Here is a 26,527-nt window from a genome sequence, read left to right as displayed (position 1 = left end):
GATAAAAGACTCATCAATTCAAGGATAAATCAGCCTTCAAAAAGGCTGTGATGACAATATAGGCATCTCGCCAGCAGCCATTCCTTCACTCTAGTCCTGAATGACTCTAGTGACTGAGTATCCCTTATATTTTCTGGCAGGGCGTTGAAGATTTTCTTCCCAATATATTCAGGATTCAGCTCATCCTAGGATTAGTCCTATGCTGCTCAGTATGAATTTTATTTATTCATATTTTTTACAGAGAAGCACTGATTGGGAGAGAAAAACTAATGATACTCCTTGTACTATTACTTTTCCAAATTTAGATAACACTTTAAAAGTCCAAAATAGGGTTATGATTTCACTTCACTCAAAAACAACGAAAACTAAGATTTTAAATTTTACGGAAGATTGTATTCTGCGCCTTGTATTATGCTGGTGGATGTCAGCTCTTGTCTTCCATTTATTCTTCAATTAATAATAAGAGTATACAGTCGCATGATAAACATAAATACTTGGGATTGTGAGTATTCTATGTCTTATGTATAAAGGCTTACAAGAGAAGCGTGGAGGCTTTTTGAAAATGAGCCTCAGGACTCTCTTCTGGGCATGAAAAATAGACAATGCATATCCTCCCCACAGCAAAATGCCGTAGGAGAGCAATGGCTCGTAATATACCAATGCTATGCATTCACATTGTCAAGCAACAAGACCCTTGAGATTCTTCTCAGGCCAAATGTTGATGAGCTTAAGCGCTTTAGATTAAATTCTTATAAGTGATAGGCTTATTTGTTGAAATTTGTCCATGAATCTTTTGCGTAATCTGGGGTGGGAGGCCCAGAAAGAACTTAGAGCATTCATCTGAGAATATTTATGAGGGGTAGGCATATTTGTTTAAATTTGTTCATGGGTCTTTTGCACAATCAATGGGGTTGGTGACCAAAAAGAACTTAGAACATTAATCTTAGACACTTTCGGAATGAGACTCACCTTTTAGTATCATCTTTATCATCGGTATCATCGTCCATCGTGTCACTGAAAAAATTAAAAAGATTTTAGATTACTAAGCTTAATTGCATTTTTCTCACAACCGGGCACCTAACCGTAAAGTTATAATTTATAACTGACAGAATAATTTATTTAATTGAAAAAATTAAAATTATAGATCACTTTCACCATGCACCCTTAAAAAACTGATTCTTAAACAGTCTGGTGCTTAATTTGAACCAACTGAAGCAATTTACTGATTATACTATCAAGTTTTTAGGTTATGTTGCTAGCGTATAATTATAGTTTCTGAAAAGTAAATTGGTAGGTAAAAAAAGTATGCATATGACTGTATACAGTATATTCAAAAATAATGCAACTTTTGTATAAATAATATATCATCAACTTTAATATAGTTGTAATATTTACTTTCATTGTAAGGTATAACTGTAAAGCTATAACGAGAAATAACTCTAGTAAATCAGAATAATTGTTAGAATAATAATTTGTCACAAATAAAGTGAGTGTTGCCTATTACATAAATAATAACCTTTACAATAATGCATTAATTAGGATATTCTAATTTGATAGCCGCTAAATATAAAGTGACCATGAATAGCTTATTAACATAAGGAACTTCCTACCTGAAAGGTTCAAAGTGAATGTCAAGGATACTTTCAAATGACATTCATATCAGACCTGACGATAAATATTCTAATTTAATAAAACAAGCTTCGTTGAAAAATTGTAGTTGAAATAAAATATAATATATTTATTGAAGTTATTTATAAGCATAAACAAATGACAGCTTACTACGTTTATCTGATGCAAATAAACTTTACTTACTCTGACCGCCTTGTTAACCCACCACGACTCAAATAACTCATTGTGAAAAAATATTTCTCTAACAAAAGAAGAGTTGTTTAGTTTTTAATTGGATAATTTTTTTGCAGGAAATTATGCACAACTTAAATTATAGAATATATTTTCATTTCAGTTTCAGTATTCAACAGACGACTAGTGATAGACTGATTGACTGATAGTCGGAATAACAAAAAGCTGATATCAGAATTAGTCCAGTTTATCCACTACACATTTGAACAGATGGTTCCAGAAATTTCCCTAACAATGCAATGTCTATTTCTATCAAACTATTAATTAATCGTGAATTGGAGAAAATATTTCGATTTTATTCCGTATACAACGGAAATTTCATGTGATATGGTAGTCATTATAGAAAATTATAGATCAACATTATCGTTTTCTCAGAACATTCTACTGGGAGATACAAAATAAAACGATGAATTGTCCATTGAAAAATTCGACGGTAATGAGTAGTATCTGAAGCATACTCAAAAATATAGAGATCTAAGTGACAATGATCTATTAATTAATTTTTTAGTCGGAAACATACTAAATTGAGTATAAATAAGTATTGGACAGCTTCAATACAAATACCTACAAATAACCGTGACTGTGAAGATCCAGATAGACTGCGTCAGTGACAATTATTATTTCATTTCAGTTGCTGCCTGTTTTAGAACTGCTGGTGGGGAAAAGTGGCTTGTTAACCAACTCTGACAGAACATAAATGAGTCGCTCCAACAGTCTCCTCCCCATCAATGGCCTGAAGCTTGTGATATTTTCACTTCTACAAGTCATTTAAATATTTTAGTGCTATTATCCAGAAGCTCTTCTGTGTCCTTGAGTCTGCAGTATGGAACTTCCAGGTTTGAAGATTGAATTGAATTGCATGCAACAGCAAGCTGAAGACATATATTGACTGCACATTATCTGCATCTTTATGAAGAGTCGTCTGCAAATGCTCTAGGTAGTCGGAGAAGGAAATTACTTGCAGTGCTATTTTTTGCAGCAAAAGAACATCCTTGGAGGCAGAAACATGTCCCCACATGAGGAGACCATAATTGATGTGACTATAGAACAGCACATGATAAGCCATTATCAAATAATCTCTGGACACAATGTGTCTTAATTTCCGCAGAAGATGAATGACCCTGGTCAATTTGATGCAGATCTTTACAATGTGCTGATTCTATTTGAGTTTGACATCCACCCGGAAACCCGGCAACTTGAACGGGGTATTAGCCATAAGCGAGTGGTCATTTTTCATAGAACAGATGAGTAACTGAGACTTGTCCTGATTCAACTTCAATCCATGTTTTGAGAACCATACCTTTGCCTCTTGTGTGCACATTTCGTTCATTTCTTTAACCTGTTTCATGGTTCCACTTCTTGACATAATTTTGTTGTCATCTGCGAAAAGTTATATTGAGCTATTGCTGGTAGCAATGTCATTTATTAGATCTATGACTGACATCCCATTAATTTGATCTTAGTTTTTGTTATCAAGTAACACGCAATCTACCCAGCAAATGATGATCAAAAATTAAAATTACTGAATTACCCAGTAAGAACGCCATAGAATATTGGGAAGGAGTTTTGAAACAATCTGTATAGATGATAATCAAATACTAAGATACACTTTCGAAAAACTGTTTATATCTCTACTCTCTGTTCGAGAAATCTGGACTTTCCAAGGTCATCATTATCATGATACCATTATTTTCGATAGAATTGGATGATCTTTTCGGGTAATTTGCTAATTTCGTCAATCGCCTTTGGTAACACTGTATTTGTATTTTAACAGCTCTTTACAACAAAGAACAAAAATCTTCACGTGTTTCTGTTTATATTTTATTGAATAATATCAATGTTTTAAACAAAAGTTTCATTAATTTAAATGCTAAGAATAATTTGAAAAGATAATATTACTTTTTTATTATAGATATCATAATTATTTATTTGTTTTCATCATAATAGTATTCATGTAAGTATTTGTTATAGTAGCCTACTATTCATGCAAAATAAGTGTTTTAGTCTCAAGTTTTTATTTAAAATGTAATCATCAAATAGTAAAGGAAGTTTTAAAGTATTATTGTTTAGACTTGAAGTTTATTTATTGAGGCGTTTTATGGCCACCGTACCCGTCATAAAATTGTTATTCATCAATTTAGTATATTATTCTGATGACAAAATTACACAAATTAGCCAGTGGTCATTACCGGTATTCATTAATATTTATAAAATATTGTAGTAACCTAAGTTTTACTCATCTAAAAATAATTATTATTCAGTACCGTATTCACAGTAGAAATGACTTTCAGTAGGCAAATAAAAAATTAGTTTAGGCTAGCCAATATTATCTCCATTTAAAGACCTAACCTGGAGTTTTTTGCGGATGATGCCTTCATCAAATTTTTGTTGTATGTAATAAAAAGTACAATGGTGAGATAATTCTATAAGTAATCTTGGAAGTGTCATTCAGGCTTACTGGAGGTCTTATATATAGAGAAAGACCTACTGTAAAGCTCACTTACTGAATACTTCATTCCATTGTCATAACCAGAGTTCTGGATTGAATGTGTCATTAGTGGATTTGACTTGATCTTTGTCGTAGGGATTGACGTATGGGTTACGTCAGAGTAGACACTTATTCACGTTTTTCAACTTCGTCAAACATTTAAAAATATATGATTTTACAATTTTCATCAAGATGGCCATGTCTGTGAAAGTATCACATTTGTTGCTTGAGGTTCAAATGGTACTTCATACTTCAGTCCTTCGTCAATGACCAGCTTCCTGGATGGACGGCGTCTCTTTATATTCAGACCTAATTTGGTCGTCGTTGATTATAAAATATTTTAACATGAACTTGCCACAAACATTAAAGTTTTTAAAGCTAAACTAACAGATCAAGATGGTCGGTCGGATTTTGAATCAAATCACTTGAATTAAATTAAAGACTTGTCGGCCTCAAAGTATTCAGCCACAGAGTAGAATGGCATCCCACGCAGCCAGACTCTAATCCTTCCACAAAAACTTCTGTCATCCAGATCCCTCACCATGTCTGGCAGCGCGTTGAAGATCCTCTGTGCCAGTAAAGGGAAACAGTCTCTTTTCTTCTTCAATCTGCAGAAGGGTACATTAATTTTAGCTTTCCCTCTAGTATTATACGAATGCTTATCGGCTCTCCTTGTCATTGAGTGATAAATGACTTTTTATGTGTAGCAAGGAGAGCAGAATGTACTAGTTGAACACCGTATAGATACCCAGTCTGATGAAGATCGGCCGACAGTGATCAAGGTATCCTGCTGAGTCTAAAATTCTCAATGCCTTTTTCTGTTGAAGAACCACATCATTACATCCGGGCGCATGTCCCCACATCTGCAGGCCATAAATAATATGGCTGTGGAACAAGGCAAAGTAGACTTCAATAAGATGCTTCCTAGAAATAAGAGGCTTTGGACGCCTGAGTAGAAATATTACCCTGGATAGCTTCAGGCAAAGCTTGTTGGTGTGGCTACTCCAGGTGAGTCTTGAATCCAGCGTATATCCTAGTAACTTGACCTCAGTGCGATTGATGAGTTGGTTTGTACTAAGGCTACAGGTAGTCTCTTGTGTTTTGTCTTCATTTAGACTCAGCTTATTATTGGTGAACCACTGTTTGGCTAGTCCAAAAATATATGCAGCCGCTCTCTGCGCCAACACTGGTGTTCTCCATCTGGCAAAGATTGTGGTGTCGTCAGCAAACAGTAGGATGCCTCCCAGCAAACCAAGGTCATTGACCATAATCAGAAAAAGGAGGGGTCCAATCACTGATCCTTGTGGCACACCATAATTCAAATGTCTAATGTTGGAGCGATATTTGTTTTTGTAGCGCAGCGTTTCAGTTTCATCTATATGTTCAATCTCTACGAATTGCTGCCTATCTTTCAAATAGGAGGAGAACCAAGTACGCTCCTTACCGTTCACTCCCAGGGTGTTTAATGAGTCTATCAACATATCATGCCTCACACTGTCGAAAGCGCGGCTCATATCTAAGAACGTACCTATAGTTTTATCTCCCCTGTCTATAGCACTGATGATAGAATCGATGAAATCCACTCCGGCTGTTACCGTGGATTTCCCCGATCGGAAGCCATGCTGCTCCTTATCTATTAAATTATTTTTTTCCAGGTATTCCATCAATTGAATATACACTACCCGCTCAAATATCTTTGAGAAAACAGATAAAATCGATATTGGCCTAAAACATGCTGGATCCTTGACATTACCCTTTTTAAATATAGGAAATACCCGGGCTATCTTCAAAGTATTTGGAAAGTGTCCAGATATTAAGGATGAGTTTATCAAATGACTCAGGGGTTTGATAATTGCAGGTAAGACTGCTTTAACAACCGTGATTGGGATGTCGTCCGGCCCTGAGGAAAGTTTATTTTCGAAATTATTTTTATCAAGTCTGACTCAGAAATATAGTTGAATTTGAATTTAAGAGTGGAATCACAGTTTTGCTGATTGGATGTGTTTATAGGCCTATCAGGAATATTCAGTCTTACAAATTTATCTACTGCTGTCACAAAAAAGTCATTAAAACAATTACTAATGCTAGTAGGATCTTTTAGAAGATTTCCATTGTCTTCAACACACATATTTGAATGGTTATTTACTTTGATTCTACCAACTTCTGAATTTATAAGGTTCCAAGCTAATTTATTTTTATTTTTTGAAATAGAAACTTTATTGTCAAATGATCTCTGCCTACACCTCTCTATACTATGATTAAGATCTCTCTTCCTAAATTTAATCTCATTTTTCAAGTTTTCGCTTTTAGTATGTCTGTACATTTTTTCAATCTCTAACAATTCATTTCTCTTCCTATCCACCTCCACGCTCGACCATTTTCTTTTATTCGGTTGTTTCTCAGTGATGTAAAGTTTTGGAAAATTTATATTGAAATGATACAAAAAAGTTGTGATAAAAACATCATATTTTAGCATCACTGGAGACTGGTAAACCTCCATCCAATCCAATCTTAGCAGATCCATAAAAAATACATTCAAGCTACCACTGTCAAATTTCCTGTACAATTTACGAATTGGTTTTTGGTGAATAGCATTCTTAATATGAATGATCTCAAACAGCTGAGCATCATGGTCAGATATGTGAGTGATAATTCCAGAAACTCTTAAATTGTCGTTATTAATATTTGTTATAAAATTATCAATAGCTGTTTCAGATGTAGCTGTGATTCTGGTCGCAAAATCTACTTTATAAGTCATGTTGTACATTTTAAGAACATTGATGAATTTATTATACACATTATTTTTCTCTAAGACATTAATATTAATATCACCAGCCAATACAACATTCTCGTATTTATTGCACAAAATTTCCAGCAAGATTTCAAGTTTTTCAAAAAATGGTTCTAAAAAACAGTGTTGAGGCGTTCGATACAAGCATGCTAACACAAACGAGAACTTATTCATTGAAAATTGAGATAAGCAACACTCAAACTCTTTCTCGCTAGTGATCGACTGTATTGCCGGCAGGATCACAGGCTTACAATTTGAATAGATTTCATTTTGAACCAGAATCATAACTCCACCCCCCACATTTTTCGATCTACAGAATTGAGAACTTATCTGATAATGGGGTACATTCAAGCGAGTTATTTCAGCCTCTGTCATTTTATGCTCAGAGATAGCTAATATCTCAGGCTTTAGCTCCTCCAAGGTAATTCTCAACAAGTCTAAGCGTGAGGGCAAGTGTAGCACATTCTGGTGTAAAATCGAGATTCTATCATTCGCCTTTTGAGATACATTAGTAGCTGGGTGCGAGTGAGGTGTCAAATTGTCAAGAGGAACATTAATATCATTGCTAAATTCAATATAGAAGTATTGTGTTTTTTAGAAGCTTCAGTATTATTTATCTCAAAACTTTCAGACCCTGTCAGACGGGAGGTATGCGGATAATTACAATCGGAGAAGACTAATTGATTAAAATCTGAATTAGATGGGGCCCTCTCCGATGCGAGGCAGTTTAAACTAAAAAAGAATTATGTAGTGGAATAGCAGAATATGAATTTGTATTTATGAAATTACTTTGCACGCACTCAATAATACTATCACTGATCATTTGTTTACCGAACTTATTGAGATGTAAGCCATGAGTTGTATGAAATCTCCTCCCCAAATGACTCATATCAATAAACTTACAATTAGGAAACAGATTACATATTTTCTTAATAGCAATATTAGTCTCTAATCAGTTTGTTGACGCAAGACCAGTCCGCCAAATCGAAGCGATGTGGAATCGAGATCACGACGACGTTGGTTCCATAGAGAGCCACCAGACTCCTTCGTAAAGCAATCAGAACGTCCTTGGCTTCATTTCTACTGACGTCATTGGTACCCCCTTGAATCACCAACACATCATTCCCGCCAAAATCCGGCATGACATCAAGAAACCTGGCCCCCGGCTTCACAAATGAAGTGAAATTCAAGTTGCTTTTCCTCTTGAAGTGTCTTCCGACATCTCTACCCTGGCTGTCAGCGTAGTGGTGAACCGTGAGACTAGGAGTGGCTGGACTGGGTTCACACTCTTTCGAAACTACAGCATCACTATCGACATTTGAATTTGAAATGCTTGAAATTTAACTGGCTTTTGTTCTAATAGCTTCTTAGCTTCTAATGCTAAGATTTCAGAAATCGTGTCGCTATTAGTAAGTGTGAAAGACTCCAATCGAGACGTCTGATGCCGGACGACAGAAATCTTCCCAGATAGGTAAGTAGGCCTAAACGGCAATCCTCTGACGACGTTCTTCGTCATAATTCTAGCCTGAGAGGCTGAGAGGCTTGAACTCTAGTAAGAGATGAAGTAACATGTTATCATATGGAACAAGAAAGCATCAGTGGAAGCCAAGAGCTTAAACCTAGGACGCACAAGTCTAGAGCTCATGTGGGCATCACCCTCAGCAAAAAAGGGAAAAGAGAAACTTGGAGAGGCATTAAAGAAAAGCGTAACCAGAAAAACATGGATGGATGAGAAATCCTTGCTCTTGAAGACAGAAATCATGATTATTTTGAATAGCAGATCAAACCTGTTTTCAGAAAAAAAGGACTTATGTCACACAGTTCTTCCGCTAATGGAACTATCATGGATATGTCTCTACAGGCATACGTGGAGGATGTAGTTTTGATAGCCAGGAATAAAAGAGCCATACAGGAAGGATTTTTCCTACTGAACAACCAAGACAAACATAAGCACAATCGTAGAAGAAATGTCCAAGGGAATGGGAGGCAGTTTATGGTTGGAGACAGTGGCTCTGAAGAAATTGAAGAATTTAAATATCTGGAAGCTGTAATGACACTCAAAAACGAAGTGAATATTAAAGCAAAACTCTCAGCTGGGAATAGATGCCATTATGTACGGAAAAGTTCCTCAATTTCTCATACCACATTTTGGAGTGGCAGTCCTTCTACAGAGGACTACCTCCGTAAAGAAAGCCGTAGTGCATTCGTGTGACGTCAGCACAGATAGGGCTCCTACACCTGATATAGATTAGCTGAAATCAACGAATTTTTATTGGTGTAGGAGCCTTACCTGTGCTGACGTCACTCGAATGCACTAAGGCTTTGTTTACGTAGGTAGTGTACAGAGCCACATGAAACAAGCTATCTGCAGCCATCCAAAGTTACTTGTGTTTTTTTAATTGTTTTAAACTTTGACCAAGTCTTTCTGGCGACTGCCGGTCATGAACTGAATATAATTAATTACTGAATTGCCGATTTATTTCAAACATCTTGAAAGTACAAGTCTACAACACTGTCATAAGACCAGTGGTAATGTACGGTGCAGAAACCTGGGTACTGACTTGGAGGGACGGAAACTTACTCAGTGTTTGGGAGAGAAAGATACTCGGAAAAATGTATGGACCTATCTGTAGTGATGGAGAGTGGAGGTACAGCACCAACAATCAAGATATTGTAGCTGAAATAAAAGTGAGGCTTCTAAGCTGGTTGGGGCATGTGGAACGTATGGATGATTCAAAAACTGCGAAGGAATTGTTTGAATATTGGAAGAATATTGTGGGGAAGGCCAAGAATACGCTGGTTTGATGACGTCAAAATTGATTTAAGGCAGAAGATGGAGAAGAAAAGAACAAAATCGAGACGAATGGAGAGGCATACTGCGGGAGGCCAAGACCCTCAATGGGTTGAATAGCCAAGGAATAAGTATCATATGGAACAGCTAAGTGTTATTTAGACCCAACTTGTATGTCAACCCATACAATAAGGAACAATTAGTTAGGTCCACTACAGACACAGTCAATCCAGATATCTGATTATTACGTTAGTCCAGTCAATATAGACATAAAAAAGGGGGTGTGCTTGCAATTCATATTGTAGTTATGATTTTTTTAAATATATTATTTGGATACATAGAAGTCCAGACCAATTTCATGCAAAATTTCCCTGTGCTAGATACAGAGTGGCCCAAAAACCTCGTATTTTCGGTTCATTTCCCAGTTTTCAGCTATTTCCGCCAAATCTGTTAATCGGACAGAAAAATTTGCCCTTGCCTTTATTTCAGATTGAAAAATGATATAAGTTCATGAGATTATGTTCTATGAGAATCATCCGTTATGTGCACTTCATTTCAGTATTTCCTAGAGGACAGGCGCGCATAAGGACACCTCAAGGATCAAAATTTCAAACACTCATAACTTTTTCCACAATGCTCGGATCTCATCATTCGTACTACACTTTATTCTTTTCAGCTCGTCAAGGCGGTTCAAAATCATGCATCATAAGTGAAATTCGGTGAAAAAATGGAAAATTTATTGTTGAGAGTATTTCAATATACAGAAAAATGTCCTTCCATTCTATTGTTTGTTCTATATCTGTAATCAATAAATGTATAATTGTAAAAATTCTATATTCATTCAGGTAAAAATTATAATCTCAAGTCTTATTTTATTTTCTGTTTCAGGTATTTGTAAAATTTCGCAAACATGTCCAGCTCCGCTTCTGAAACTGAACATCAATTTTCTGACAATTCTTTTGATCGGACATCTTTGTCTAAATCAAATATTGATGTAGACGAATTGAACAAAATTATCGATATCGATCATGTACTGGATTTGCATGATAATCTATTGAAAAAGGACTGTGAGGTGATCAGAGTTAATAAAATACTATATTCCTATTGATAAAACTGGTGAAAGTCATGGAAACTCGAATGAAAAATGAGCTCGATTGGAAATAAGTTTCTCATTTCATTTCTTAGTAGGAAAGAAACCCTCTTGTTCTATTGGTTCCCTTCCCCCTCAACCCACTTGTTGGTTCATTTCCTTTATCAAATATTATATTTATTTGATATAGTGACAGATTTATTTCCCTTCGTGCTACTCAACTCTATTGCTCAACGTACTATTGCAACTCTGTACTATGAGGAGTTTTGTAAAAATTATATTGTTTATGGAATAAATAACAAAACAATAATTTCCAGTTATTCGCACTGCACAGGTCAAAACTCTTCTACATTATTTTTTCCGATTTAACGTAGATAAAAAACAAATCATCTCTTGAACAACTGGCGTGTAACTGCAATTATAACTTGTGTTCTTGAATCGTAGTAACTTATATTCAGGTTCATAGAAGAATACCTTCAGCCACTCTCACTCGTGAATAAATGGAGGAATTTTGGCGTAAAAAATTATTATTCGTTCCACAAATTGTGTTCTCTTTACGTTTCTTCATTTCATAAGTTGTACATTCAATTTTTTCCTAAATGTAGAAACATTCTTTTTTTTCAGAAAATTAAAGATCTGTATGTTTGTGTTGATTGGGAAGTGCCAATCTCTCACCATTCACTACGTTTCAACAAATCTTCTGAATTACAAGATGAGATGTCAGTTCATGGACAAAGTTTGAAGTTGACTTGTTTCACAGATGAAGAGGATCAGTGCTTGAAAGGCAACTGGGAATCTTTCAAAAAAGTAAGTGTCAACTAATATGTACATCCTACTCGTGGGATACTCTACAATCTCATTATTCTTAAAAATATTATTTATTCGATGAATATTCAACTCTCTGATAACTATTGATTTTAAAATCACTTTACTTGTATTGGCTACTTTTGCTCAAATTAATAAAAACACGTGTAATAAAAACTTGGAAATATTTTAACGAATAGTTTCGACCATAGGCATAGCCACCTCTAATACAAGGCCGCGGCCTACAATGTTGCAACGTCGCAGTGTAGGCCTACAATCCAATACATGATTGGTGAAAAAGATCAGCTGGTATTTTTTTAAATCTTTATCACCAATCATGTATTAGATTCTAGGCCTACACTGCGATGTTGCAATATCGTAGGCCGCGGCCTTGTATTAGAGGTGGCTATGCCATAGGTCATTTTCAAGTTGAAATAAAGTTTTTAATAAAGGTGACTACAAGTTCTTATATTTGTTTCTATTGATTCAACTATAGAAATTTAACTATTATTTTTCCAGCTCTTGAAAGTATTAATTTTTGGATTATTATTAGCGTATGACTTTGAATGATTGGGAGACCCAAGGGTAGTTCCACCTCGCCGTATATAGTCCAAAGTTCCCTAATGGGAAGCCGGACACTAAGGTTATAGTGAGCACAATTTTTGGATGAATATTCTACTCTCTGGTAACTGAGTTATTGGATAGCATAACTTATAATTCTTATTCATTCATAATTCTACCTTTATTGTATTATCATTTATCCCATCATCATCACCTAGGCTTAAAAATACTTTTAGAAAGTCGCCTTTGTAAAATAATAAATAAATAAAAACTTTAGTTGAATTAATAATACACAACCATCACTTGATCTACTCACTGTAAGTTGAAGACTGTCATCAATATTAGATGAATTTCAATATTATAACACACATTTATGCTTATTTGAGCAAAAAATCAGTGAGAATAATATTAGCTTGTATGGTTTGAGATATTATGGTATTTCTCCATTATTAAAAGAATAATTGATGATGTCAATACCACTATATTTTTTCAAAAGTGAGAATAATTTGATTGTATGGTTTGAGATGTTGTGATATTTCTCCATAATTAAGAGAATAAGACATAGATGTTGTCAATACCACTATAAAAAAGTAAATTCGTATCGCTTTTGTTGGTGGGGAGTCCCTTGCGGGAAGGTCCCACCGCCTGAATATATAATTTGAGCCGTCAATGGGCCTTACGACTGTCATACTTCAGCCGGGACCGACAGTTTAACGTGCTCATCCGATAACACGGGAATACCACTATATTTGTTCAAAAGTGAGAATAATTCTAATTTGAATTACAGAACCAGGTTTCATGTCAACTCAGTGAGAGGTTCACCTTTGTGCACACCTTTGTGATTCCTATGACGGCGTCGATTTCAATTCAACCAAGGGTTAAAAATTTACTTGATTTAATCGAGGGTTGAAAATTCGCTCCCATCGACGTCATGCGAATCGCAAGATGCTTAATCCTGGTTTAGTTGCATTCTCCCCTGATGAAGTTTAGGGTATGATCACATTCGATGCGTGTATCAAATCAGATCTTGAATGAGCCGAATAACAAAATCTGGAAAGAGCCATTGAAACACGTTGTGACTTGTCTGTAGCTGCTCACACTGAACGCAACCAAGTCCAGCAAATGCACGCGTTCAGTGTAGGTGCTCTTTCCAGATTTTGTTTCTTATCTACACGCTTTGTCTTGCATGACCACGCGTGCACTTGCACTAATACGCATCCAGTGTGGTCATACCCTACGAGTTTATCCTTGTTGATGCAACCCAGCATTTAATTTACTAAATTCGGAAACTTACTGAATCTATCAATAGAAACATGCAAAGTGAGATACGTTTCCCCAAATTTCATTTATGTTATAAAACATTTCCAATAACATATTTATTCTGCAAAAAATATTTACTGTATGTAAGAGAATATACTTCCTTTGCAGAATGCTACAACTATTTTTAACTCGCAAAAGACCCTGATGCCAGATAAGATAAAACTATTAGAATGAATTAAGTTAGTGTACAAAAATCACTGTGTAAATTAATTGAAGAACTTGAAATTAATTGTATTTCCAGGAGTACGGATTTGATGATCCAAAATATTTTCTACCCGGATATCTTAAACCAGATATTTTCAGAAATGAAGAAAAACATAAATTTGTTCAGTACTTGGGACAAGGTCTGCCCCAACGTACCTTGCGAAGTATCTACGACAGGTTCTACGAAATATATGCGGAAGAATCTGTTGGGCGGTTAGTATACAAATACATTGATCTTCATTCCATTAAACTTTAGTTTACAAATTTAATTATATTTTTTCTCAAAAAATTTCCAATTGTCAAGGTTTCACTCATGCCGATCCGTTAGCATTAAAAAATACGCTACTCTATTTTCGTGGATATGTTTTTCTCTTTCTAACAGCTGATTGACGTTTAGGGCCGGTTTCCGAGTTTAGAGCTTGGGATTTAGCTAAGTTCTAGACTTATACAGCTGGAGTCAGAAAATTTGCTTTTCGAGACGGGGCGTAGTCGCAGTCATAGTCAAAGTCACGTTTAAATTAAATTTCGAAAAACTAGAAAATTGAACACAAAATAAATGAAAGAGAAAAAAGTGTAAAGTTTCAGCCATTTTGAACTGTTAAGTAATGCTTCATTTCGTCAAGGAAAAACGTTTCCAATGATATGAATGAGAAAATAAATATATATTCTGCTGCAACTATTTACTGCGACTATGCCCCATTTTGGAAAGCCAATTTTCTGACTCCAGCTGTTTGAAGTCTAGAACTTGACTTAATCCCGAGCTCGGAAACCGGCCCTTACTTCGAAATTATGGTTCTGATTGTCTGTTTCTTCGGCGAACAGTTTCCAAACACTACACATACGGTTCTTCAACAGTTCGAAGAGCTTCACAAATTATGGATTCAACTTTGTTGAGAAAAAAGTGAGCGAGAATGTTTACGGTACGGTGTTGCAGATCTTTACAGATGATTAAAAATTTATTTAGTGTTGACAATTAATTATTGTTGTGAAATCGTGCTCTCTCATAAACTGACATTTTTTAGTATTTCATTCCTTTATGATGTTAATGTTCGAATTGCGGAATAATAATATTGTGCATGTATCTCGATTTAGCTGTAACTCCGTATTTGTACTTGTATGGCTTGTCCGTGAACTTTTATTTGTTCAATTATTGTTGTTTGTGGCCATAGACACTTCGATCAACTCAGCAAATTCCTAATTTAAACGTCTCGCATTAAAGCGATCACTCCTTAGCTAATAATCATCATATCACCTCAACTATTATTCCACATGAAACTTTATAGTATTTCATATTTGAAAGCATCTAGCATTTATTCAAAGACGGATGTCACGCAAATCCAGCGAAAATATTGCTCACTTGCCTACTGTGTTTTTTAGATTCGCATTATAGATTTATAGTTTCAGCTTAGCACATCTTTATTTATTTCATTCCACAATCACAACATCAAATTGGGCGAGAATCAACAAGATAAACACAAAACTGTTTATCTCCATAATTTTGATAAAAATAGTCCAAATTAGGTTATGTATACACTTTTATAAAAATCACAAAATTTTACTGTCCAAATACACATTATATACAAAAAACTTGTGTCTGGGTTGTTTATTTACAGTATCTCCGCTAAATTTCAAGAGTAAATAGGTGTAACATACTGTTATATACATTTTTTCTTGTTCGTAGTATCGCTGAGTTGTTTTTTATACTCGTAATACACAACAGGTCTCATTTCTACATGGGGTCTTTGTATTGGGAATTTGTTGAAGTATTATTTATTTAAAGTATTATGTCAACCTTCAAAATTCAAAATCTTAAAATCATTATTCCTGGCTCAAAAATCAAGTGACGAAGCAGTGTGTGATATTAATTTATGATCTCAAACTTTTGACAACATTAATTTTTTATCCAAATTTTTGGACAGAAATAGTACATGCTATTTTTTTATTTTTTCCTTCAATGTCATAATTATATTATGATTGTAGTATTTTGTACAGTAAATAAATAAATAGATTGCTACTACAGTGATATTCACTTCAAACTGTCAGAATTAGATGAATAGGAAACATTCATTGAATTTATTAGAAATGCTGACAGTTTTTGAATCTCACTATAAGGTAGCGTACTGCCATGCAGGGTACATTAAACGAGTTTATTTATTAATTTATTCCAAGATCAAGGCTGCAGGACTCATTTCCATTGTATTTTTCTATCACAGCAAACCATAGCAATATTTAATTACACAAGTAGGGGATTGAGTTTTCATTCTCAATGTTGTGAAATGTTGCTCACCTAATAGTTCAAACTTGGCTACTTCTCTCTCGAATTTGGATAGAATTACAAAGTCCAAAATGAGTTTAGGCCTTTCCTTACATAAAATTACCAGCCTAAAATTATTTACATGAACCAGAATTTTGAATTTAAATATGTTTAATGTCAAATTAAAAATAAATATTCACTACTATAGTGAGGTCCACGTTATAATGGCAGTGGAGAAAGATAGGAGAAAAACGTTGCCGATCCTCTGTCTTGTTAATGCCTTCTGTAGACGGTAGCTGATACAGGTTTATTGATGTAATATTAACGGTCCATTTAAAATAATCAATTATATTTTATTAAGCAAGAAATTATATTTTGCAATAATTTCATAAATAAGGTGAAATATTTTGTGAATTAATTATTAATCCTTCACTTACGTGGAAGATCAGATAATTCGAGCTGTAAAATACTCACAACATCCCTACTTCCAGAAGCACAAGAAATTGAAAGTTTTATTTGAACTGCTGGGAAGGAAGAAAGTGCCTCTGATACGACGCTACAAGTTACTCACTAAAGATGGCGTAGTGGGTGGTCCTTCAGGTATGGCAGGTGGGTTGATGGTATTTCTCTTTGAATATAATTCAGGGTCCCGTGAGGGGTTGCTAATCTTCCATCGGGTGCCTCCCCAGGTGGCGGATAGGGGAATGCCTCCCAGATATAGGAGGTACCAGTGAAATAGCCGGGGTGGACCAAAACTCGGGGTGGATCAACGGCCTCGAAGGCGGATGAGGAGAAATCCCAACGGCGGAGAGGGCGGAAGAGCCTAGGGAGTAAACCCGAATCAAATCCAGGGTAGGTTACACTCTGTAAGCTGCTGTGAAAGCAAGTGCCTAGGAGAGGGCAACTCCAGAAAAACGACCCTGGTCCTCCAGGTTGGGGGTTGAGCGATGGGCCAACAACCCATTCTTGTAAAAAATCTGAAGTTACGAAAACCTACACAAGCCTCGGAACATGGATCGGAAATACCGGATTAAATATGGCTCGCAGAAAAACGAAAATGGGAATGGATTGGAAACTAGCATCTTGGAATGTGCGTACATTGTTCAGACCTGGTGCTCTGAATGGCCTGACAGATCAATTAAAAAAGTACAGGGTGGATGTGGCTGCACTTCAGGAGGTAAGATGGAGAGGATCCCACATTTTGAAGACCAAGGTCTACAACACCATACTATGCAGTGGAAATAATACTAACACCTTTGGAACTGCATTTGTGGTGCACAATAACTTACTAGGACAGCTTGTAGACTTCAAGGATATTGATGAGAGATTGTGCTCAATAAGGATAAGAGGTAGATTCTTCACAATCACACTGATCTCCGCTCATGCTCCAACAGAGGAAAGTGATGAGGATGCTAAGGATACTTTCTATGATAGGCTTGAGCAACTATACCATGAGGCCCCTGCTCATGATGTGAAAATTATTCTGGGTGACATGAATTCCAAGGTAGGAAGGGAAGAATGCTATAGACCAGCAATAGGCAAGGAGAGTTTGCATGAGGAGTCAAATGATAATGGTACACGACTTATCGACTTTGCAATCAGCAACAGAATGACTATTGCAAGCACCTGCTTCCCTCATAAAAATATACATAAGGCAACATGGAAGTCACCTGATGGTCATACACAGAACCAGATTGACTATGTTCTCATAGATAGACGGCATGCTTCAGATATAATGGATGTTAGAGCCTTTAGAGGGGCAGAGAATATCACTCTGACCACTACCTGGTGATGGCAACATGCAGGCAGAGAATATCACGACTGCATTCAATAAAAAACCCAAGAGTGACAAAATTTGACACAGATAAATTGAAGACAAGGGAAATTGCTGTGCAATATGAAGAGAAAGTAAAGCATCTATTAGCACCTGGAGAGACGGAGGGAGTCAATGATGTGGAGCGTGATTGGGAAATATTGAAAGGGGCTTTGACAAGAGCAGCAGAGGAAACATTAGGCAACATGCGACCTGTTCGGAGGGAAGAATGGTTTGACCAAGAATGCAGAGAAGCAATAAGCATGAGAAATGAAGCAAGGCAGAGAGCACTGCAAAGAGGGACCAGGAATACCAGAGAGGCGTTTGTAAGAGCCAGGACTCTGGCAGCAAACATATGTAGAGAGAAGAAACGAGCTTGGGAAAGGAGGAAGATTGAAAAGATACAGGAACAAGCCACAAACAGAAGAATGAGGGAGATGTACAGCTTGGTAAGAGAAGAAAAGAAGGGTTTCCAAGCTAGAGCAGTACTGATAAGAGACAAACATGGAAATCTGGCTGGGGACCCAGCTGCGGTTCTGGATCGATGGGCAGAATATTTTGAGAATTTGTTGAATCGCATCGGTGAGAGAGGTGGGTCCAGATTTTTGGAAGACCAACATATACAATTGCAGACCGGGAACCGGGGCTTGAAGAAGTCAGTGAAGCCATGCAGGAGCTGAAGAACAATAGAGCACCAGGCAGTGATAACATTACAGCTGAACTGTTGAAGCATGGAGGAGAGCTGGTTTTGAGAAAGGTGCATGTCCTGGTCTGTAAAGTGTGGAGGGAAGAGAAAATGCCGGATGACTGGAAAATGGCACTCCTTTGCACAATACATAAAAAAGGCTCCAAGTCGGAATGTGCTAATTACCGTGGTATTGCTCTGTTAAATGTAGCTTACAAGGTCTTTGCAAAGGTGCTAGCAATGAGGTTGGCACCTCATGCTGAAAATGCTCTTGGAGAATATCAGAGTGGTTTCAGACAGGGGAGAGCACCAACGGATCATATGTTCACTATCAGAACAATACTGCAGAAATGCTATGAATTCAATATTCCTGTCCACCAGTTATTCATAGACTACAAGCAAGCATATGATAGTGTAGACAGGATGTATATGCTAGAAACATTCCGCATACTGGAGATTCCAGATAAGTTGGTGCGCCTTGTGAACATGACATTGACAGGAACCAAAAGCAAAGTTAGTATCGCTGGTCAAAGTTCTCAAGAGTTCGGCATTGAGAGGGGTCTGAGACAGGGAGATACTCTGTCAGGCACTCTGTTTAACCTTGTCTTGGAAAGAGCAGTCAGAAATATAGGTTTGAATGCTGGAGGTACACTGCTTCCTAGAATGGCACAGTGCCTAGCATACGCAGATGATGTAGACATCTTAGCCCGAAGGGAGGAGGATCTGATTGAAAGTTTTAGAAAATTGGAGGAAGAGTCAAAAAAAGCAGGTTTGGCAGTCAATGGAAGTAAGACTGTGTACATGAGGATGACTAGAGACCAGAGAAGGATACCTGAAGAGCTCGCACTGGAAGGACATCGTCTTAAAACAGTAGAATGTTTTAAGTATCTTGGATCCCTGATCACTAACAAAAATGAAAATCAAAGAGAGATTGAAAGCTGGAAGTAGGGCATACTTCAGCCTACAGAAAATCCTTAGATCAAGACTGTTAAGCTGGAGAAGTAAAATTGAAATTTATAGGACAGTTCTGCGACCAGTGGTGATGTATGCTTGTGAAACATGGGTGTTGACAAGTTGTGATAAGATGCTGTTGAATCGATGGGAGAGAAATATCCTAAGAAGAATTTATGGGCCAGTGTTGGAGGCTGATAGGTGGCGACTCAGAAAAAATGATGAGCTCTATAATCTGTATGGGCAACCTAGCATTGTTACTGAAATTAGAAGAGCACGTATTCGTTGGTTGGGCCATGTGGAACGTATGCCGGAAACCCGTACAGCACGTATGTCTCTGTATCAGCAACCAGGGGGACGAAGAAAGCGAGGCCGACCATGCAAGAGATGGTTGGACGACGTGGAGGCAGACCTTCAATCCTTGGGCGTAAGAAGGTGGAGACAGCGAGCACAGGACAGAGATGCATAGAAAAGGCTTGTGGAGGAGGCCAAGGCTCTTCAAGGGCCGTAGAGTCAATGAGTAGTAGTAGTATAATTCAGGGTAATTTAACTCTCTGTTGCACGCTCACCTTATTGCAGTTAGAATAATAACAGAACAAGAGAGCAGTTACAGGAATAAAATTCTGGCTTGAAGCAACTGAATTTAAAAAAAAATGAATAAAGCAGTAGAGAAGGATTGGGAGATTGAGGAAGCTTTTTTGCTCGAAATCCCCCTCCCCCCTCTCCCCCTCGTCCATCCCTCCTCCCCTTCCCCCCGCCTGTAGGGCGGGGGGTGTTCTAAAAATAGATTTCCCCTTCCCCCTGTCCAGTGGAGGTGAGGGGGATAGAGAGAGAGGGAGATATATCTTTCTCTCTCTTTCTAAAAATAGATTTCCCCTTCCCCCTGTCCAGTGGAGGTGAGGGGGGTAAGATATCTCTCTCTCTCTCTCTCTCTCCAGGTGAGGGAAAAAAAATTTCCCTTTTAGGAGGAAAAATTCCCTCTCTCTCTACTGTCAAATTGAAGTGAATCCATATTTCTACATCTAATGCTATGCTGACAGATTGAGGTGAATGATAGATGTGGGGAAAAAATCTCTTTGAGAGGGAAAAATTCCTTTGGTGTCAAATTAAAGTGAATTCATATTTCTACATCTAATGCTATACTGACAAATTGAAGTGAATCCATTTCACTCTACTACGATGACAGGTTCAAGAGATAGAGATCTCCTTCTTTTACTCGTGCCATCTCTTTCCCGCACCCTTTCCGAAAGGAAAGGAGATAAGAATCAATTGAGAAATTCTTTCTACATCTAATGCTATACTGACAAATTGAAGTGCATCCATTTCGCTCTAATGATATACTACGATGACGGGCTCAATTGATCCTTATCTCTTTCCCACACCCTTCTTTATTACGAACGCTGAGTAAAGGAAGAATGTTATACTAATGTTATACGCTGCCTTCGCTTCTCACAAGCAGCATTTCTTCTTTTACTCGTCACATCTCTTTCCCGCACCCTTCTTTATTACGAAAGCGAGTAAAGGAGACAAGAAGTAACTATCTTCCATTTTGATCGATCGTTCCTATACTGTAGTAGTGAAACGTTTCTCACCAGCATTACGAAAGGAAGGAATCTAGTATAAGTTTTATAATGGGAACATATCACCTCTTTAGAGTAAAGTGACACGTGCATTCGCTCGCGCGTGCCTCACATCTGCTCTGCTCCCTGTGAGGTCCCTTGCTAACTCCAATATCTCCTGCATTGAAAACCGTTGCATGAAAAAATCGATTTATGTGACAAGTGTTTAGTCGTTAAAGTTACTTCACACAACCTTCTTCAAGATTTATCAATATAGTCAAAAATGACTAGGGTGAAAACTATAGGTGTTGAAGTTCACTCGCACAACCTTTTTCAAGATTTATTGATATGCTCAAAAATGTCAATCATGGTGGTCTAGACTGAAATTTGAAACTATAGGTGTTGTCTCACTCAACCTTTAAAAGATTTATCGATATACTCAAAAATGTCAATCATGGTGGTCTAGACTGAAATTTGAAACTATAGGTGTTGTCTCACTCAACCTTTAAAAGATTTATCGATATACTCAAAAATGTCTAGACTGAAACTATAGGTTTTGTCTCTCTCACACATGTGTTTATACAATCAATCACACTCGTCTAGACTGAAACGTTCACTCTCTCACACTCAACTCAAGATTTTATGTTTTCGGCGCCAATATAAAGTCTTTATATTTGACCAAATCCATTTTTTCTGTAATAATTTGTACTACCTGATGTTCGTTAAGCCCATGATCCTTTGCTTCAATCCAATTCATATGGAAAGAAACTTCGGCATATTTTGATACTATGTCCAGGGCCACTCTGTGGATAAATAAGCTTAGGTAGTCAATGAATGGGGCCGAACATTGTAGTCTCATGACAGCACCCTCTTCCGAATTTTTAATTGCCTCAGCTATTTCATCACGAACGCTTTTCACAGCGTCTGCCATCTCATTTTTCTTAATAAAATCTCCAATATCATTTTTAGTTGCATACTTTTCTGCAATTTGATTAATCAGAATAGCAATAGCATCTTTTGTAATAAACTGCTCAATACCCTCCATAATATTAGCTTTTATTGCACTCGCCATTTCAGATAATCGTTTTTCAAACTCTTCCTTTGTTAATGAAGAACTAATCAATTTCTGCAAAGTAGATTCTAAATATTGCTTATCAATTCCCGATGGGTGTGTTTCATTTACTTTAGTAAAAATTTCTGTACTAAGTTGTTTCAATTTAGTATTGAGATAGTTTCTGTCCAGCACCTCCAAATTCTTAATTTTATCTGATACGGCTTTTAATTTTTCATCTAAATAAGCCTTATCAACTTTATCGTTGTTAATACTGAGCAACTGAGATGAAAAGCTGTCTGTTAAAGTTTTCACTTCTCCTAAAGCACTCTCTAGAGTTTGAGTTCTCTCTCCAATAGCTTTATCGATATTAGTACTGAAATTTTGTAAGGTGCTTAGAATATGTTCTCTTTCAATTATGCTCACTCCAATATTCTTTGTATTTTCCGAAACGAGTTTGGTTATTTGCGAATCTAAATAAAATTTCACAGCTTCGCTGATTCCTTGCTGATTTATCGATTCGATTATCTTCTGTGTTATTGAGTCAATATCACACGTAAGACTAGCTCCGCTAGGTGTATCAATTCGTCCGAATCGATGTAGAGTCATCGTGACACTAAACAATTAATTTTGCTTCTTTTAGCTCTTCAATTATACTCGCGATTTCCACATCATGCCCACTGTTCCCACTAGCTTTTGAGGAATAGAGTAAATTTAATCTTTCCACTAATTCGTCAAAATTATCAAAGTATTGATAAATTCTATCATGAGAATTATTTTTTGCAAATTTCAATAAACCCCAACCCTTCTTTTTACTAATTTTTTTACTGGGAAATAACTTTTGAATCATTTGCGATTTAATTCCCTGATTTCGTTTAACATAGCCTCTTCGATCTAAATGTATACCTGTAAGTGTTAAGATTTTTTTATACTTATCCAGATCTCTTTGATTATAAAGATTTGAGTTTGGTCTCGCACTGAATAATAACTCAAGTAGACCGTGTGTTAATCGAAATCTTTCACTATCAATATCTATATAACCGTCAACAAATATTACTTGCTGATTACCAATATAATACACGTCATCTTTAGAATTATATGAAATTCCATAACTGATTGAATTATTCTGTTTTTCCGCATGAAACGTTTTTAGATATTGTGACAGCACATCGTCGTTTCTGCTAGAACCAAGTAAACTGTTTTCAAATTTAGTCGAGCTTAAAAAATTGTCTGCTGAACTCTCATAACTCTGTTCATCTCCCTCCTCATTATCATCAATTTCCATACTCTCCTCTTTTACTTGTTCCTTTTTTGGTTTTACATCAGAGTGTGAGAATTTGTTTTTTCCCAGTTCAATTATGGGCTCTATCAACGGGGAGAGCGTTTTCCTATTATATTCCTCCGATCGCTTTTCAAAATTGACTAAGCTTTTATGCTTCTCTCTAATTACTTTTCTCAATTTCTTAATCTTTTCGATTAAACCAACCTCCTTTCTATTCAGCTTCCTGCTGTATGACAACATGACTGCACAAAGAATTAATCTCTACTGAACGGTAAGAAACGTATCGAGCGAATCTCGGTACTTCCCGCTATTAATTCCACACTCGGTCATAATAGTTAGAAAATTATGAGGTTTACGATTCCAAACTGTATGACAAAGTTTAACAAAATCTTTATAAGGAATATCTGCTCCAACATGATCTCTGTGAATTAATTTCAGACTCAATAAATCTACCTTGAAGATTATAATCATATTTGCGTTGTCCCTAGTGAAATGTTTCTGTGTGGCCCCATAACTCTGAATTAAATATGCAGTGTCAATATTACGATGTCGACCCATGGTAAAATATTCTCTTATTTGAGGTACGTGATTAAGTTGGAAGTCATCGAAAATGACAAGAGAAAATTGTTGTATTTTGTTGGGGTGAGCTATAGATTCCAAATTGCTGTTTATATGAAATTCAATACCCTTCATTTTTGAAAAGACTTTTCTCAAAAACAAGTACTTATCTTGATACTCGCTCTTCGTGTGCAAGTATATAGTTTTAAATCTCAACCCATTCTTTGAAAAAATTAAATTAAATAGTAAATTGGTCTTGCCACAACCTGAAGAGCCTATTATAAGGATCCTTGCATTATGTGGTAATAACTTACCATTTTTACACCATGTTGGCATTTCTTTCTCTCTTATAACATTGTCGAAATTTACTATCGGAATCATGTTAGTCACGTGTACAGCATGCGATCTGATAAGGAACTGATAAGTTATCAAGGAGGAAGAGGTTGTGCACTAGACACCATAGCTTATCACATCGGGATGCAAGCGCTCTCCCCTTTCAATGCACTGATAGAAGTTTCTCACCCGCCCTCTCTCTCTCCCGCACCCTCTTCACGAGAACGCTTGAGCCTTAGCAAATAAAACTTCAGATTAAAATGAAACTGAGAAGCATTTTTTGATAGAGACGTATTATATTTACACCAAATCATTGTCATATTTTTACACTGAATGGAATGTATTTGCAATAGATTAACAATAGATTATTTACAATAAATGTACGTGATATTTACAATAAATTTACATGATATTTACAATAGATTACAAAAGATTATTTTTCATCTAATAGTTGATCCTTACTAATATAACTAGGTGTTGAAAACCCAATCCATTTCACTAGCAGTCCTTTTTTATCACGTTTTAATATTTTTTCAATCAAATACACTTGTCTCTCCGATTCATTTAATTGTGTTTTTTTAATTTCTTCTGCATAAAACCTACCACTAATTACTTCTCCGTTTAGATCTCGCAAGCTATACGTTACAGGTTGAGAAGGAAATATAGAATGAATTACAAAATACTCTGCGCTCCAGTTTATGTTATAAGATTTATCGAAAAGAACCCTTTTCTTTGAGATTCGTACAACATCTCCTAGCTTAAATTTCGGTTTTGAATTTTTCAATTTATATCGTCTATTGAATGCAGAATTCAATGACATTAAAACATGATTACGATCTTTTTTCCTCACATCTTCAGGTTTCATTCTAATGGATGAATGCATTGTTGCATTATAATCTCGAACTAAACTGTCTAGTTGTGATGACCAGTTTTTGGTTCCATGTTCAGTTAAATATCTATAAATTTTTGCTTTAAGTGTTCTATTAAACCTTTCAACTATGGAGGCTTTCTTATCAGTAAAAACATGATAATGTTTAATACTATATCTATCTAATAATGCTTTAACTTTTAAATTAAAGAATTCTGTTCCTTGATCTGTTTGGAACAGCTTAACTCCTTTATTTTTAGAAATAATTGGCTCGAGAGTGTTAAATACAGATTGGCTTGTCTTGTCTTTTAATGGTACACAATATGCAAATTTTGAAAAACAATTAATAACAGCTAAGATATATTTGTAACCCTTATTAAAACGTGATAAACTTGTCATCTCAATGAGATTGGCTTGAAGCAAGTCTTTTTCACTTTTCAACTCATATTTGCGAGTGGGATAGTTCACACGCGGCACGCTATGAAGCTCTAAAGCTAACTTAGATCTAATAATATTCATGATATTTACAACAGACAAATCAAAATCAGTGGTGTTGGATGATTGTCATGGGACATACTGATCAATCACTTAGAGTGTTGAGACTATAATGACCGAAAGGGAGAGTATCAACACCATTCTCAGCAATATACCTCTTATCATCATAAGGGCTCAAACAGATTTTTGCACATTCAACCTGATACATGGTGTGATTATACGATCTTAACATATTAAATTTTTCTACATGTTCACTACGTTCAAACAATGATTTCATATATAAATTAAAATTAAGCTTTCTACATTTTACTCCGCTCTGTACACCCTTTGCTATACATTTATTTACAAGTTCTTTATTCTCGTTACAAACTAAATATGAGTAAAGTTTGGATCTAAGTCCGAGAAATCTATGGACAGGCTTTGACCCGGTCTCATCCTTGAACTTTCCTACAACTTTATTCCTCTCCATGGAAAAGCAAGGGTGGGAAGGTGGATAGTTAGAAGTATCGAAAAGGGACAAATTTTCTCTAATCAACTGATACACATCTTCGACTTTAAGGTTTAGAAGAAAACTGTCGGTGTCAGTCATGCACAGTTCTATACGATCCCACGGTATAATTTTTTGTAATTTACAATAGAAAAAATCGTACATATGGAATTTACTCAACTCCAGTACACTGAAGCCGTAATAGACAGGCTTGTTCATTTTAAGTTCCAACTTACGAGAGAAAACCGCGATCACGTTCGGACTAATTATTTGCCAGCGTTT

At 36.2% G+C, this 26,527-nt stretch overlaps 3 protein-coding genes across 5 annotated transcripts in view; 2 read left to right on the top strand and 1 right to left on the bottom strand.

Moving 5' to 3' along the window:
- The window catches only part of LOC111046258 (circadian locomoter output cycles protein kaput), a 31,011-nt gene extending 29,020 nt beyond the window's left edge, over positions 1 to 1,991 (bottom strand). The window contains exons 1-2 of the mRNA XM_039429037.1: positions 1,813 to 1,991; positions 970 to 1,014 (exon numbers count right to left, since the gene is read on the bottom strand). Of these exons, the coding sequence (XP_039284971.1) occupies positions 970 to 1,014; positions 1,813 to 1,853 (86 nt within the window). The 5' untranslated portion in view covers positions 1,854 to 1,991. The remainder of the gene's footprint in view (positions 1 to 969; positions 1,015 to 1,812) is intronic.
- A 1,642-nt stretch (positions 1,992 to 3,633) lies between these two features.
- On the top strand, positions 3,634 to 14,180 carry LOC120351482. 3 transcript variants are annotated; one of them, XM_039429035.1, is made up of 5 exons: positions 3,659 to 3,701; positions 3,785 to 3,814; positions 10,819 to 11,011; positions 11,645 to 11,827; positions 13,947 to 14,180. In XM_039429035.1, the coding sequence occupies exons 3-5, from the start codon at positions 10,841 to 10,843 to the stop codon at positions 14,163 to 14,165; spliced, it is 573 nt and encodes a 190-aa protein (XP_039284969.1). In that variant the 5' UTR covers positions 3,659 to 3,701; positions 3,785 to 3,814; positions 10,819 to 10,840; the 3' UTR covers positions 14,166 to 14,180. The 3 variants fall into 3 exon arrangements, with proteins under 3 accessions (XP_039284970.1, XP_039284968.1, XP_039284969.1); XM_039429036.1 differs by having other exon boundaries at positions 3,634 to 3,814; positions 10,819 to 11,002; XM_039429034.1 differs by having other exon boundaries at positions 3,634 to 3,814.
- A 2,416-nt stretch (positions 14,181 to 16,596) lies between these two features.
- Positions 16,597 to 26,527, top strand: part of LOC120351480 — a 29,108-nt gene continuing 19,177 nt past the window's right edge. The window contains exon 1 of the mRNA XM_039429033.1: positions 16,597 to 16,772. Coding sequence (XP_039284967.1) covers positions 16,766 to 16,772 — 7 coding nt within the window. The 5' untranslated portion in view covers positions 16,597 to 16,765. The remainder of the gene's footprint in view (positions 16,773 to 26,527) is intronic.

The sequence above is a fragment of the Nilaparvata lugens genome, chromosome 5, assembly GCF_014356525.2.
Source record: "Nilaparvata lugens isolate BPH chromosome 5, ASM1435652v1, whole genome shotgun sequence".
NCBI lineage: Eukaryota > Metazoa > Arthropoda > Insecta > Hemiptera > Delphacidae > Nilaparvata > Nilaparvata lugens.
This window is presented reverse-complemented; position numbering and strand designations above follow the sequence as displayed.

Excerpts from the sequence above, each read along its gene's own strand:
- LOC120351482 (XM_039429034.1), top strand. The coding sequence starts at position 10,841 with ATGTCCAGCTCCGCTTCTGAAACTGAACATCAATTTTCTGACAATTCT. Across the intron at positions 11,012-11,644 it reads AGGACTGTGAGGTGATCAGA|AAAATTAAAGATCTGTATGT; the intron begins GTTAATAAAATA and ends CTTTTTTTTCAG. Across the intron at positions 11,828-13,946 it reads ACTGGGAATCTTTCAAAAAA|GAGTACGGATTTGATGATCC; the intron begins GTAAGTGTCAAC and ends TTGTATTTCCAG.